The sequence below is a fragment of the Dysidea avara genome, chromosome 9 (genome assembly GCF_963678975.1).
Source record: "Dysidea avara chromosome 9, odDysAvar1.4, whole genome shotgun sequence".
Lineage (NCBI taxonomy): Eukaryota > Metazoa > Porifera > Demospongiae > Dictyoceratida > Dysideidae > Dysidea > Dysidea avara.
Genome location: NC_089280.1, coordinates 30,831,600 through 30,843,725, shown reverse-complemented (window position 1 = coordinate 30,843,725; position 12,126 = coordinate 30,831,600). Strand labels below are relative to the sequence as shown.

Sequence of the window (12,126 nt, the reverse complement as noted above, 5' to 3'; positions counted from 1 at the left end):
CCGGTGTAAGCACTACGGCCACTACGGCCACTGCCGTAGCAGATTTTCACAACCCAAGCCAGTCATGTGAGCGCATGCCTAGCTAAGCTAATATAGCTACACACTAATAAGGTAGTTCCGTATAGTAGTTACATCGTCATGACATACACTAATTTATATGTTTCTAGACAGACACCAACCATTCTAACCTTTAATGCAGTAAAAGGATGTGCAACCGACTTCACGTTACCACTTGCTTATCCTCTATTATATTCATGCGTCTAATGATCGAAGCACGTGATGACCAGTGCGGTGGACGTTCTTCCAACTCTGCTGAAATGTAGGTTATTATTATGGTACAGGTAAGAAGGCAAAGCCTGTAAAAACCTGATCAATTGTATAAACGAAATCAATTGTATAAACGAAATTAGACTTTACAACATATAGAAAGGTAGTGTGACAGCTAGGGAAGTTACAAAAGTCAGTGTATGTATGAAGCAATATCTTAAAGTCAACTCTTGTAAAGTGCTAAAATAGCTTCAGAATGTGGTTTACAAACACTAAAAATTCGAAATTTTGCGCATGCTTTGCATGCCAGAGTGCTTCGCGGCACAGTCACTCATCGTGCTTCGCACACTCATCACAATCCCTGAATCAAAACTTGGCTTGTTGCCTGACCAGCCACTAAGAGCTTCCACTGGCCCTGTGGAAGGAGATGCCGCTCAGGCCATCAGTGGTCTACCTTTAATTACATACATTCAGTCACTCTTCTGAGAGAAAGGTTTGGCCAGCAATATAAGTTGATTGATGCAAACCAAGAAGCCCTACTAAACATACCAGCTCCTTCCAATAACCTGATGAGACTGCAGTCCTTCTATGACACCATCCAAAGTCACATGAGGTCACTTTCTACTCTCGGCACAGCATCTGACTCCTATGGCACTCTCCTGACTAGAGTTATTTTGGGAAAACTACCCCCAGATATTAAGACACATATGGCCAGGGATCACTATGACACTGAATGGACTATTAAAGACTTAATGGCAGGCATCCTCAAAGAAATATACATTATTGAAGCCGGCCAACAATCAGGCAGACGAACTGATCTCGTACCAACCACCAGCTCATTTTATATGGGTGCTAATCGTGGATCAACACATGACAACCATAAGAAGGATTCCAGTTGTGTCATCTGTAAAGGGATGCACAAACTCAACTTGTGCACAACAGTCTCATGTCCCAAGGAACGTCTTGCCTCAGTTAAGAATGCAAGCCTATGTTTCAATTACTTGGCACGCCACAAAGTGTCGCATTGTCCTTCGAAATTTACATGTAGGGAATGCCATAAGAAGCATTACAGCAGTCTCTGCCATGCCTTTATCACTACAATTGAACCAGCTCCTAGAACACACACCTCAGCAGTTACTACCAGTACAGATCAAAGTACCCCCTCCACAGCTACTACTACAGCTAAAACAATCAGTGCCACCACTCAGAGTGAAGAAACCCATACCTCAGCAGCCACAACATCACTTTCAGCAATTTCCACAAGTGTGTGCTTGTTGAAGACTGCCATAGCCAATGCTTCAGCTGGACAAACTACTGTAGAGGGTCATATTCTATTTGACAAAGGTGCCCAATGCTCCTTCATCACATGCTAACCAGTTACAGATCCAACCAATAAATCATGAACGAATTTCTGTCTCATCCTTTGGTGAACAAGTTTCTGCTTCCAAGAGACTAGCAGTATTATCTGTATCCATTCAAACTGTGAACAAGGGCCACATACCCATATCTGTTCTAATTGTTTCAAAACTTGCTGCTCCAATTCGTAACAGTGTCAGAGCTCATCTTGATCAACTTCTCTACCTACAGGGATTACCACTGGCTCATCCAGTCACCAGTGATGAGAATTTTCACATTTTGATCTTGATTGGAGCTGACTTCTATTGGCAATTTATTCAAGATAGAATTGTTCGTGGTGAGGGACCAACTGCTGTTGAGTCAAGACTGGGCTATCTTCTATCAGGCCTGCTACCATTTCCTCATTCAGTTTACATAACATGTTCACAAGTTTTGACCTTTTCTTGTATTACTGAAGAAGTGGACTATAATAACTTCTGGAATATCGAATCCACGGCCACCACACCAGGGAAACAATTCAGACACAGAATTTTTACAACAATACTTGAACAATAACATCACTGTTAAGCCAAACGGGACATATTCACTCAAGTTCCCATGGAAGACAAACCACCCTGCTCTATCATCAAACTACACTGTCTGTGCCAAATGCACAAGATCTATGGCCAACTGCTTAGCCAAGACTCCTCATCTCCTCCAACTGTACAACAACATCATCGAAGAGCAGGAAATCAGAGGATTTATTGAGAAATTCAGTAGTGATACATCAATCAGTCCACTACATTCCTCACCACCCTGTGAGAAAGGAGTCCCTGACCACACCTATTCGCACTGTTTATGATTGTAGCTGCAAACAGTCTCCTGACTTATCTAGTTTGAATGACTGTCTCAACCTTGGACCTCCATTCCTTAATGACCTTTGTGCCATCCTCATTCGTTTCCTCCAGCACAGCATAGCTTTCTCCTCGGATATAGAGAAAGCATTCTTACATGTACACATGGACGAAACAGACAGGGATTTCACACGCTTTCTCTGGCTTTCCAACCCAGTCGATCCAAACAGCCCATTTGTGACATTTCGTTTCAGGGTTGTACTGTTCGGGGAAACTTTTTCTCCGTTTATGCTCAATGCTGCCATAATCTACCACCTCAAACAGAATGACTCAGCAACATCCAGTGATCTCATCCACAACCTTTACGTGGACAATGTGGTTTCAGGTGCTCACAGTGAAGAAGCAGCTGTTGACTATTTCATCCAGTCTAGGTCCATATTAGGCAATTCCAACTTCAATTTATGCTTTGGGCATCTAACAGCAAGCAACTGGATGACATTGCACATACACACAATATATTTGATGATACCAACCCAGTCAAAGTTTTAGGTTTGTGGTGGGACACCCACTCTGACACAATATTCGCCTCTCCCAAGTAAGATGCTGCAATGTTTTCTATGTTGGCAACAAAACGTAAAATCCTGAAGTGGACTTCCATTGTCTTTGATCCACTAGGTCTAATCTCACCAGTAACCATCACTGCCAAACTCTTCTTACAAAGTCTGTGGCAGCAGAATCTGAATTGGGACTCATAGTTGAGTGAAGACTTAAGTAAGAACTGGTATGAGATTGCCATCAACATCACCCAAGCTACAACAATGCCGTTTCCCCGTCAATGTATTGCCATGGTGACTACAACTGAGCTGACACTACACATATTTGCAGATGCCAGTCCACGTGCTTATGGAGTGGTGGCATATCTACAACAAGGCACATAATCGGCCACACTAATGTCAAAGTCAAGAGCAGTACCCCTTAAACAACATTCCTTACCAAGGTTAGAGTTGATGGTGGCTGTACGTGGTACAAGACTGTATAGCTTCATCTCCAAATCAATTAACACTGACACAAATGTTTGTTTCTGGTCTGACAGCCAGATTGTCCTTTCCTGGATCACCAGTAAGAAGAAACTTAATCCATTTGTCAACAACCGGGTCAATGAAATCCGATTGATCTCAATGTTATGGAGGTACTGCCCATCATCAGATAACCCAGCTGACTTAAGAGATCACCTTCCAGCAGTTGAATTCATCCATTCAATGGAGACATTGACCAACATGGCCGAGCTCACCATCCAAATGGCCAGTATGGCCACAAGCTGAAATTTTACTTATTCAAGCAGATTTTGATGAGGAAGTTGAGACACTGCTAGTTGAGACACCACTTCCTGAGACCACCGAACTACCTAGCATTAGAATCCAGCACCTTTTAGATGTAACAAGGTTCAGTAAATTAAGCACACTAATATCTGTTACAGCATATGTGTGTCGATTCACTTACAATACAAGACAGCCTAGCTCATCACAGAAGGTAGGACCTCTGACATCACCTGAGTTAACACAAGCCACCCTTAAGTGGATACACAATATCCAACACACTTTGTTTGCCAAGGAGATAGCCAATATACAGCCAATATACAGGCTTGTGCCAATTATGCTGGCATAATTTCGAGCATAATAGGCTAGCAAAGGCATCAAGCATTATGCCAGCATAATAGAACGATTTTCAAGAAGTTTAATTAAATTATGCAATGCGCATGCAAAAATTACTGCACAACATAAACACACTGCACCTTATTACTTCATATCAAAAAACCTTGAAGTGTTATTATTATTTTTATATTATTACTGTTTCTTGACTATAAGATCGAAATACTGTAATAGAGCAGTCACTTACTCTAATACATCAGCCAGGAAATGTTGACGATGTTACATCAGAAATACTGGATTCCCTCTGCTCACCAATGAATAAAGTCCATTTTTCGCCAGTGTATAGTGTGCAAGAAGATTTGTGGCAAGCCATGTACCATCCCAGACTCTCCTCCCCTTGTGAAGTTCAGAGTAAGCTTCTCAGATCCATTCACCATCACAAGTGTGGATTTTACAGGCACCTTGTATGTTCATGCCACTGAAGGATAGAGCAAGGTCTACCTATGCCTGTTTACATATGGTGTGTCCCAAGCCATACATTTGGAAATAGTCACTGATCTGACAGTAGAATGCTTCCTACAGGCATTTCATAGATTCGCCGGGCGAAGATCCCAGATTTTGGAGATGCATCTGATCTACGAAAGACAGTAAGAGCCCAAGCAGCTATAGTTAAGCAGTTCTGGATTCGATGGAAACACTGCTCTGAGAGAAACCCACAAGGTCACTGGAAATAATGAACAGAGAGTCAAGATTGGAGATATAATGCTTGTCCATGATGACACACCTAGGATAAAATGGAGGCTTGCTGTCATTGAAGGTATCAACAAAGGAACTGATGGATTAATCTGATCTGCAGATATCAGAACCACTACTGGCAAAACAAACAGACCAATTGCACATCTATATCCGCTAGAAGTGACAGCATCTGACACTACAAGAGATACATCACAGACCAACAGTACTAAAGCGTCTACGTCTTCTACCTACCAGTAATACCGATGTGCCTGCATCCTCTACCAGACCAGTCTGTGATACAGCGAGGAGGGGACGAGAACAGGTGAAGCAGTAGACCACCTTATTACGTGGCCCCCTAGAAGATGTCACGGACAGCAATTGACCTTTGAACTATGACTTACTTATGTTGTACATTTTGATTGTGGTATATAGTGTATGCTCATGTGCGCTTCATTCATTGAATTATAGTGTGAACACATGTTTGTAAACCTCCTCGTACTTCATCTTGCTCCGTTCTACAGTTGATGCAGTAACCAGGATACCTTTCCCAACAGGTAATTCACCACTATACTTGTCAAAATCCAGTTTCTGGATTATGCAGGTTTAAGGGTTAATGAAATTGATGATGTTACATATTTTCATGTAAAATGAGACACAATATATAGTTCCATCGAAATCAATCAAAATTCCATTTTAAACTATAGTTTTTGACCAATTCATTTCATACAATTAGCTACTGTACATGGTGAATTAATTGAATTTCTTGAAAATTTAAAGAGTATTGTATAATTGATGTATTCTTGCAAACAATAGTTATACTACAGATATACCTTCAGTGCTGGTCACTGTAAAGTGTTAATAATTACTGTACATGATTTTGTTACTTTAATATAGCCATACTCCTGTAGCTCACGATAAAATTGTATATCTGTATAGTAGTGTTGTTTTAGTATGGAGTTTTAGTTTTAGTTTTAGTTATAGTTGTAGCTAGTTTCATCAATAATTTTAGTTTTAGTTATAGTAATCTTTCTTAATTCTTTTTAGTTATTGATTTAGTTATGGTTATTCACTCTTTGATGTTTTAGTTTTAGTTATAGTTACAGTTAAAAACATGAAAACCTTTTAGTTTTAGTTACAGTTTTAGTTATGTACATCGAAATCTTTTAGTTCTAGTTCTAGTTATAGTTAGAAACATGAAAACCTTTTAGTTTTAGTTATAGTTATAGTTAAAAACATGAAAACCTTTTAGTTTTAGTTACAGTTTTAGTTATGTACATGAAAATGTTTTAGTTCTAGTTCTAGTTCTAGTTAAAAACTTGAAAACCTTTTAGTTTTAGACACAGTTTTAGTTATGTATCTGAAAACCTTTTAGTTATAGTTTTAGTTGTGCATAAGAAAACCTTGTTTAGCTTTAATAGTAAGCTATATTTTATGTGAATGAAACTCTTGTTATAATTTCAGTACCATTTTTCCAGCTTAGTAATACAAAATCTTTGTATTACAAGACCTGTCAATTTTTTTATAATATAGATTAATACAACACTTAATACAGTGCATTTGACGCAATCTCTGTCACAGGTATTCCTTATTCTTTCTTAGCAGAACTTCCCTTTCCAAGTTACTATTAGTAAGTCTGTTGCGTTTGCCAGATGTCGATTCCCCACTTGTAGACAAATACTCTTTCAATAGGGGCTGTTGAAGCATGCAGGTATGCATAAATGTAGCCATTAGCTAAAGCATTAAATTACAGTGACCATTAACAAAAATGGTTAGCATACTATAGGCCATCACTACTACCTAGTACCTACATTACTGAGTTCGTGAATTTTGGTCAAACAGTTTTTATTAGTTATAGATTTAATAGTATGTACGTAACTATATGATATAGATATTTTAGTTGCATATAGTTTTAGAAGTAGTATCAAATACATTTAACAAGCAGTTACAGTTTCAGTAATAAGATCAACTTGCTATATTGTAAGCAGTTTTAGTTTTAGTAATAATATAGATTTGATTTTAGTTATAGTTATAGTTTCAGTGATTATATACGTTTGTTTTAGTTATAGTTTTAGTTTTAGTAATAATATAGATTTGATTTTAGTTATAGTTGTAGTTTTAGTGATTATATACGTTTGTTTTAGTTATAGTTTTAGTAATAATATAGATTTGATTTTAGTTATAGTTATAGTTTCAGTGATTATATACGTTTGTTTTAGTTTTAGTTATAGTTTTAGTAATAATATAGATTTGATTTTAGTTTTAGTTATAGTTTTAGTAATAATATAGATTTGATTTTAGTTATAGTTATAGTTTTAGTAATAATATAGATTTGTTTTTAGTTATAGTTATAGTTTTAGTGATTATATACATTTGTTTTTAGTTATAGTTTTAGTTTTAGTTAACTTAAACATATTCACCTTACTAAAAGTACTTTTAGTTTTAGTTACAGTTAACTGAAACAACACTACTGTATAGTAGCAGCACTACAATGTTGATTCCATGGCTTATTTGAACATGCTGATGCAATAGTGAATCTGCTGATAGAGCACTTATGGGGCACAACAAAGAAATATAACACTTTCACACCTCAGATCATAGGAATTCCAGGATACATTTGCCATGTACATGCATTTCTTTACTGGCATACAACTAAATGTACACTGGTGTACATTGAAATGTATCCCAGGAAAGTGGTCTTACTTCAAACAAGCAAGCCCTTTTATCAAAGTAAGCATTATAGCTTCAATGTGGATGAGGTATAGTGGTTCTGCCTTGTTTGTTTTATAAAGGCTCAGACTGAAATTGATCATGGGAATAAATTAATGTTCACATGACTATTATTACGAATTTGAGCCTTGCCACAATAAGCTCTCAGATGGAGGTGTTTCAGTATCCTTGCTATTCTATGAGTTGAGAAATGTTAGTCTTATAGAACATTCACAAGCATTTGGGCATGTTTTCAAATACAGATCACACCCACATGACAGATAACATGAGTTAACCACACTATAACAAAGCTTACCGCTTTAGGCCTTTAGTATACATAGTAATTAGTCTGTAACCAGTGTGATAGCATTCAAGTACACAAAGATTCACCTAACTCAACTTACTCTATGATAATCTTAGGACTCATCCATTATTATAACAAACTTAGCTGCAACATTACATGCTGCCTAGCTATAATCAAATCTTTTAGGCATGCATATAAAATGAATCCAGTGGTTACAGTCATATTGGCATGAGTGATTACTCACCTGGCTCAGGCAATTAGCCTGAAATAGAAGTGTTACATATTAGCTGTAACATGGGCACTTGGGGATTGCCTGGCATGTATGCCTACAGTCCTAGGGCATTTAGCATACTTACTCCTCAAAAAAATGTGCACTCTATTAGAGTATTACAATAATATTATCAAATATTGAATTAAATCATGCAATGAAATACATTTATAAGTCTGTCTTCAATAATCATCATTGTATCTAAATAGAAAAGCAGAAATGTGAGTAAAAACAAACCTTGAAGTCAGCCATTGGCTGGTTTTGGGGCCTTATAAAGTACAAAAAGAAGTGAAATCCACACAAAACAGCCAAGCTGTAAAAAAATGGTGCAGCCTTAAAAAGCCTGGGTGAAAAAAGTTGTGAAGTCAAAGGTGGCGGCCAAGAAATGGCTGCAATGATGTTAATGCTAAAAAAATTTAATAATGGCTGTGTGGATTGTTAAAATTTATTAGCATTAACATCATTGCAGCCATTTCTTGGCCGCCACCTTTGATTTCACAACTTTTTTTACCCAGGCTTTTTAAGGCCTCACCATTGTTTCACAGCTTGGCTGTTTTTGTGTGGATATATATATATGTGTATGGTATTCAATAAACAATTTGGTCTTTCTCTCCTTTACAGTGGTTGACTGGTTGTGTAAATTTATGAAGAGACGATACTGCAACATGAGACTTAAGAAACAACAAGAAGAAAATGACCCTTGGCCACCTGTTAAAACCAAAGTTTACATAACATTAGCACTGATGTATCAGAAAGACTTACAAACAAGGGAAGAAACTGTACAAACAATTTTCTTACGTGCAAAAGGAGATATTTCTGACATACCTGAAACACTGAACTCCCAAAAGTTGACAGACATCAGACAAATATTCAGCTCTCGATATGGCAACATTCCTTACAGTATCCTCATTGAGGGTCACCCTGGAATAGGAAAAACAACTCTTGTTAAGGAGATTTGTGTTAAATGGGCTGAGGGTAAGCTACTCACCTCTGACAAACTGCTACTCCTCCTGTTATTAAGAGATCCCGATGTACAGAGAATAACTAATGTACAGCAACTAATACAACACTTCACACAGTCAAACAGTAAAGTAACACAACTACACAGTTATTTAGAAAACAATTATGGAGCTGATGTCACCTTGATCATTGATGGTTTTGATGAACTGAGTTATGAACTACGTAAAAAATCATTTTTTGTTGAACTAATTCAAAAGATAAATTTACCTGAAGCTAGGATAGTGGTAACATCACGACCCAATGCTTCTGCTTGTCTTCATCACATTGTGGACAGTAGAATCGAAATTCTTGGATTTGACCAAACCAGCAGAATGGAGTATGCCGTTGAAGCTTTACTAGATTGTCCTTTTAAGCTGCAGAAGTTACAGAGGCATTTTCAACAATATCCAAATATTGATGCCATTTGTTACATTCCTTTAATAATGTCCATCATTGTATTTCTTTGTATGTGTCATGTAGAGGACCTTCCACCAACAGCTTCAACAATGTATCAAAGTTTTATCTTACACACAATTTGTCACTATGTGAAGAGGACAGGGAAGATTGCTGATGATGAACACATCAACGAATTGGAACATTTACCACAGTCAATAAAACAGGCACTAGAACAACTACAAAAAGTGGCATTTGATGGTCTTGTAAAGGACCAAATAGTATTCACAATGGATGAGTTACCTGATGTATGCAGGGCTGATCCCACTTGTTATGGACTATTACAGTCTGTTGAATGTTTTTGTCCACATGAAATCGGTACTCCAGCTAAATCCTTCAACTTCCTACACTTGGGAATACAAGAATATTTTGCTGCCAAATATGTAGCAACCTTACCTGAGGATAAGGTGTACTCACTACTGAAGTGGTCATTTCTTGTTCATAATAGTAGCTATTCTGGTAACAGTGACCGCTTCTCAAACATGTGGATCATGTTTTGCGGTATAACCAGTGGACAGTATGATTGTTTCAAGCATTACTTGTCAGTGTTTAGACAGAATAATAATGATGGTGATAAACTAATAGTCCAACATGATGCCTCAAATTCTCTGACTGGACCACCTGATGATAATCAACAAGGGTCATCTTCTGATCATAACACTTTAACTATCTCACAAGACATCTTGAAGGACCCAGTGAAGGTTCTCTACTTGTTCCAATGTTTCCAAGAGGCCCAGGATGACAAGTTGTGTGACATGTTGTCTAAATCATTTGACAGTGGAGTCATTGACCTCAGGTATGAGAAACTCTTACCACACCAGACAATGTCCCTAGGATTCTTTCTATCAAGATCAGACAGGAAATGGAAGGAACTTAATTTGCTGGCATGTCACATTGGAGATCGTGGTATCATCCTTCTACACCACTACCTTTGTGGAGATAAAATAAACAAGCAAGAAATAAAAACAATTGATCTTAGTGAAAACAGCTTCACTGATGTATCATCATCTCTCATTTGTGACATCATCACTCACCGTCAGCCACATACTCTGAAATTAGATAGAAATTGTTTTACTTGTGTGAGGAAGATTTCCACTGCAGTAACAAACACTAACATGATCAAAGTATTAGATATTTCGAACAATCGCCTCACTGCCCAAAAAGCATCGGCTATATCTAATATGATGACTTGTTTGGAGAATTTAAATATCAGTAGAACCGGTCTTGGTAATGGTGGAGTTGTGACAATATCAGAAGGCATAACAAAAACCAATACGCTGAGAGTATTAAACATCAGTGGGAATAATATGCCAACCACAGGAGCTACAGCAATTGCAAACAGCTTACTGCACAATACCTCACTGGAGGTACTGATCATGAATGACAATAATATAAGTCAAAATGGAGCAACAGAAATTGCTCTAGCTATTTCTGATAACAAGACACTAAAGAAACTTTCACTGTATGGTAATGACACAATAAGCAAAGAGTTAGCCATGATAATAATGGGGAGCCTACACTGTAACAGTTCTATCATTACATTGGTACTTCCATGGAGACTAAAGAAGAGCAATAATGTGAACAGAGAAGTTGAAAACATCAATAGTAAGAGAAGAAAATGTAATATGCAAGAATTAGAGGTTAAATACTAAATTCTTTCAGATCACATAGTCACTCGCTAGACTCTATACAATGTGAACAAATCACCATAGTAGCTAACTATAACCAGGTTAATATTATACATGAGTGATTATTATTAGTACACATTATATATAATAGTGCAGCAATTGTGAACAATATCACTGCTTGAAGTTTCTTAGTTTACTAGAGTGGTATATCCCCAGTATATGGAACAGTTAATTGTTTGTTATTTCGGTAGTTTTTCAGTAAAGCCGCGTTCACTGATGTTTTACTAAGAGTTTAAAAACTTAGTAAAACAATTATGTTCCATATACTTAAATTTTACTATCAGTACAACTGGGTACAACTACAGTGAAGCAGCTTAACAAGTTAGTAAACTAAGAATCTTCAAGCAGTGTATCTTTACAGGATATGAGTGAACTTAGCTATTATAAGTTTAAGTATCACAACTAGAAATACATGATGTACCTCACAAGGAACCTCACAAGTATAAAACGTAGCTAGTAATAGCTATAAGCTAAGGGATGCAATTACCAGGAGCCCATAACAATTGTAACACACAAGGAGCATTTAACCAGTAATGTACCATTATTTTTCAAAGGGAAGAAGAGTACTGCTATCAGCTAGTGCTTGAACAAGAAACTGAAGTAGTATAACAAAAGTATATCTCTCCTATGTAGTAATGATATTTCCATTTCTTGTTAATGCGTTACAACAAATTAATCAGATTTCTTTGATGAAACTTTGTTATCTCTATTAAACCATCACAAATTATTGTTTCATGGATACGGTTGTGGTCAATAATTTAACTTTTCCAAAAAAAAATAAAAATCACATGAGCAGCTCACGTGAACTCAACTTGGCAAATGAAACTGGTACCACACTTTACAACTTTATTTACAAAAGGTACGGCTG

General features: G+C 37.1%; 1 protein-coding gene across 1 annotated transcript; it reads left to right on the top strand.

Annotated features, from left to right (window-relative positions):
- The first annotated feature begins 2,284 nt into the window (after positions 1 to 2,284).
- LOC136267665 (protein NLRC3-like) lies at positions 2,285 to 11,222 on the top strand. The gene is made up of 2 exons (XM_066062813.1): positions 2,285 to 2,420; positions 8,740 to 11,222. The coding sequence occupies exons 1-2, from the start codon at positions 2,285 to 2,287 to the stop codon at positions 11,220 to 11,222; spliced, it is 2,619 nt and encodes an 872-aa protein (XP_065918885.1).
- The last annotated feature ends 904 nt before the right edge of the window (positions 11,223 to 12,126 follow it).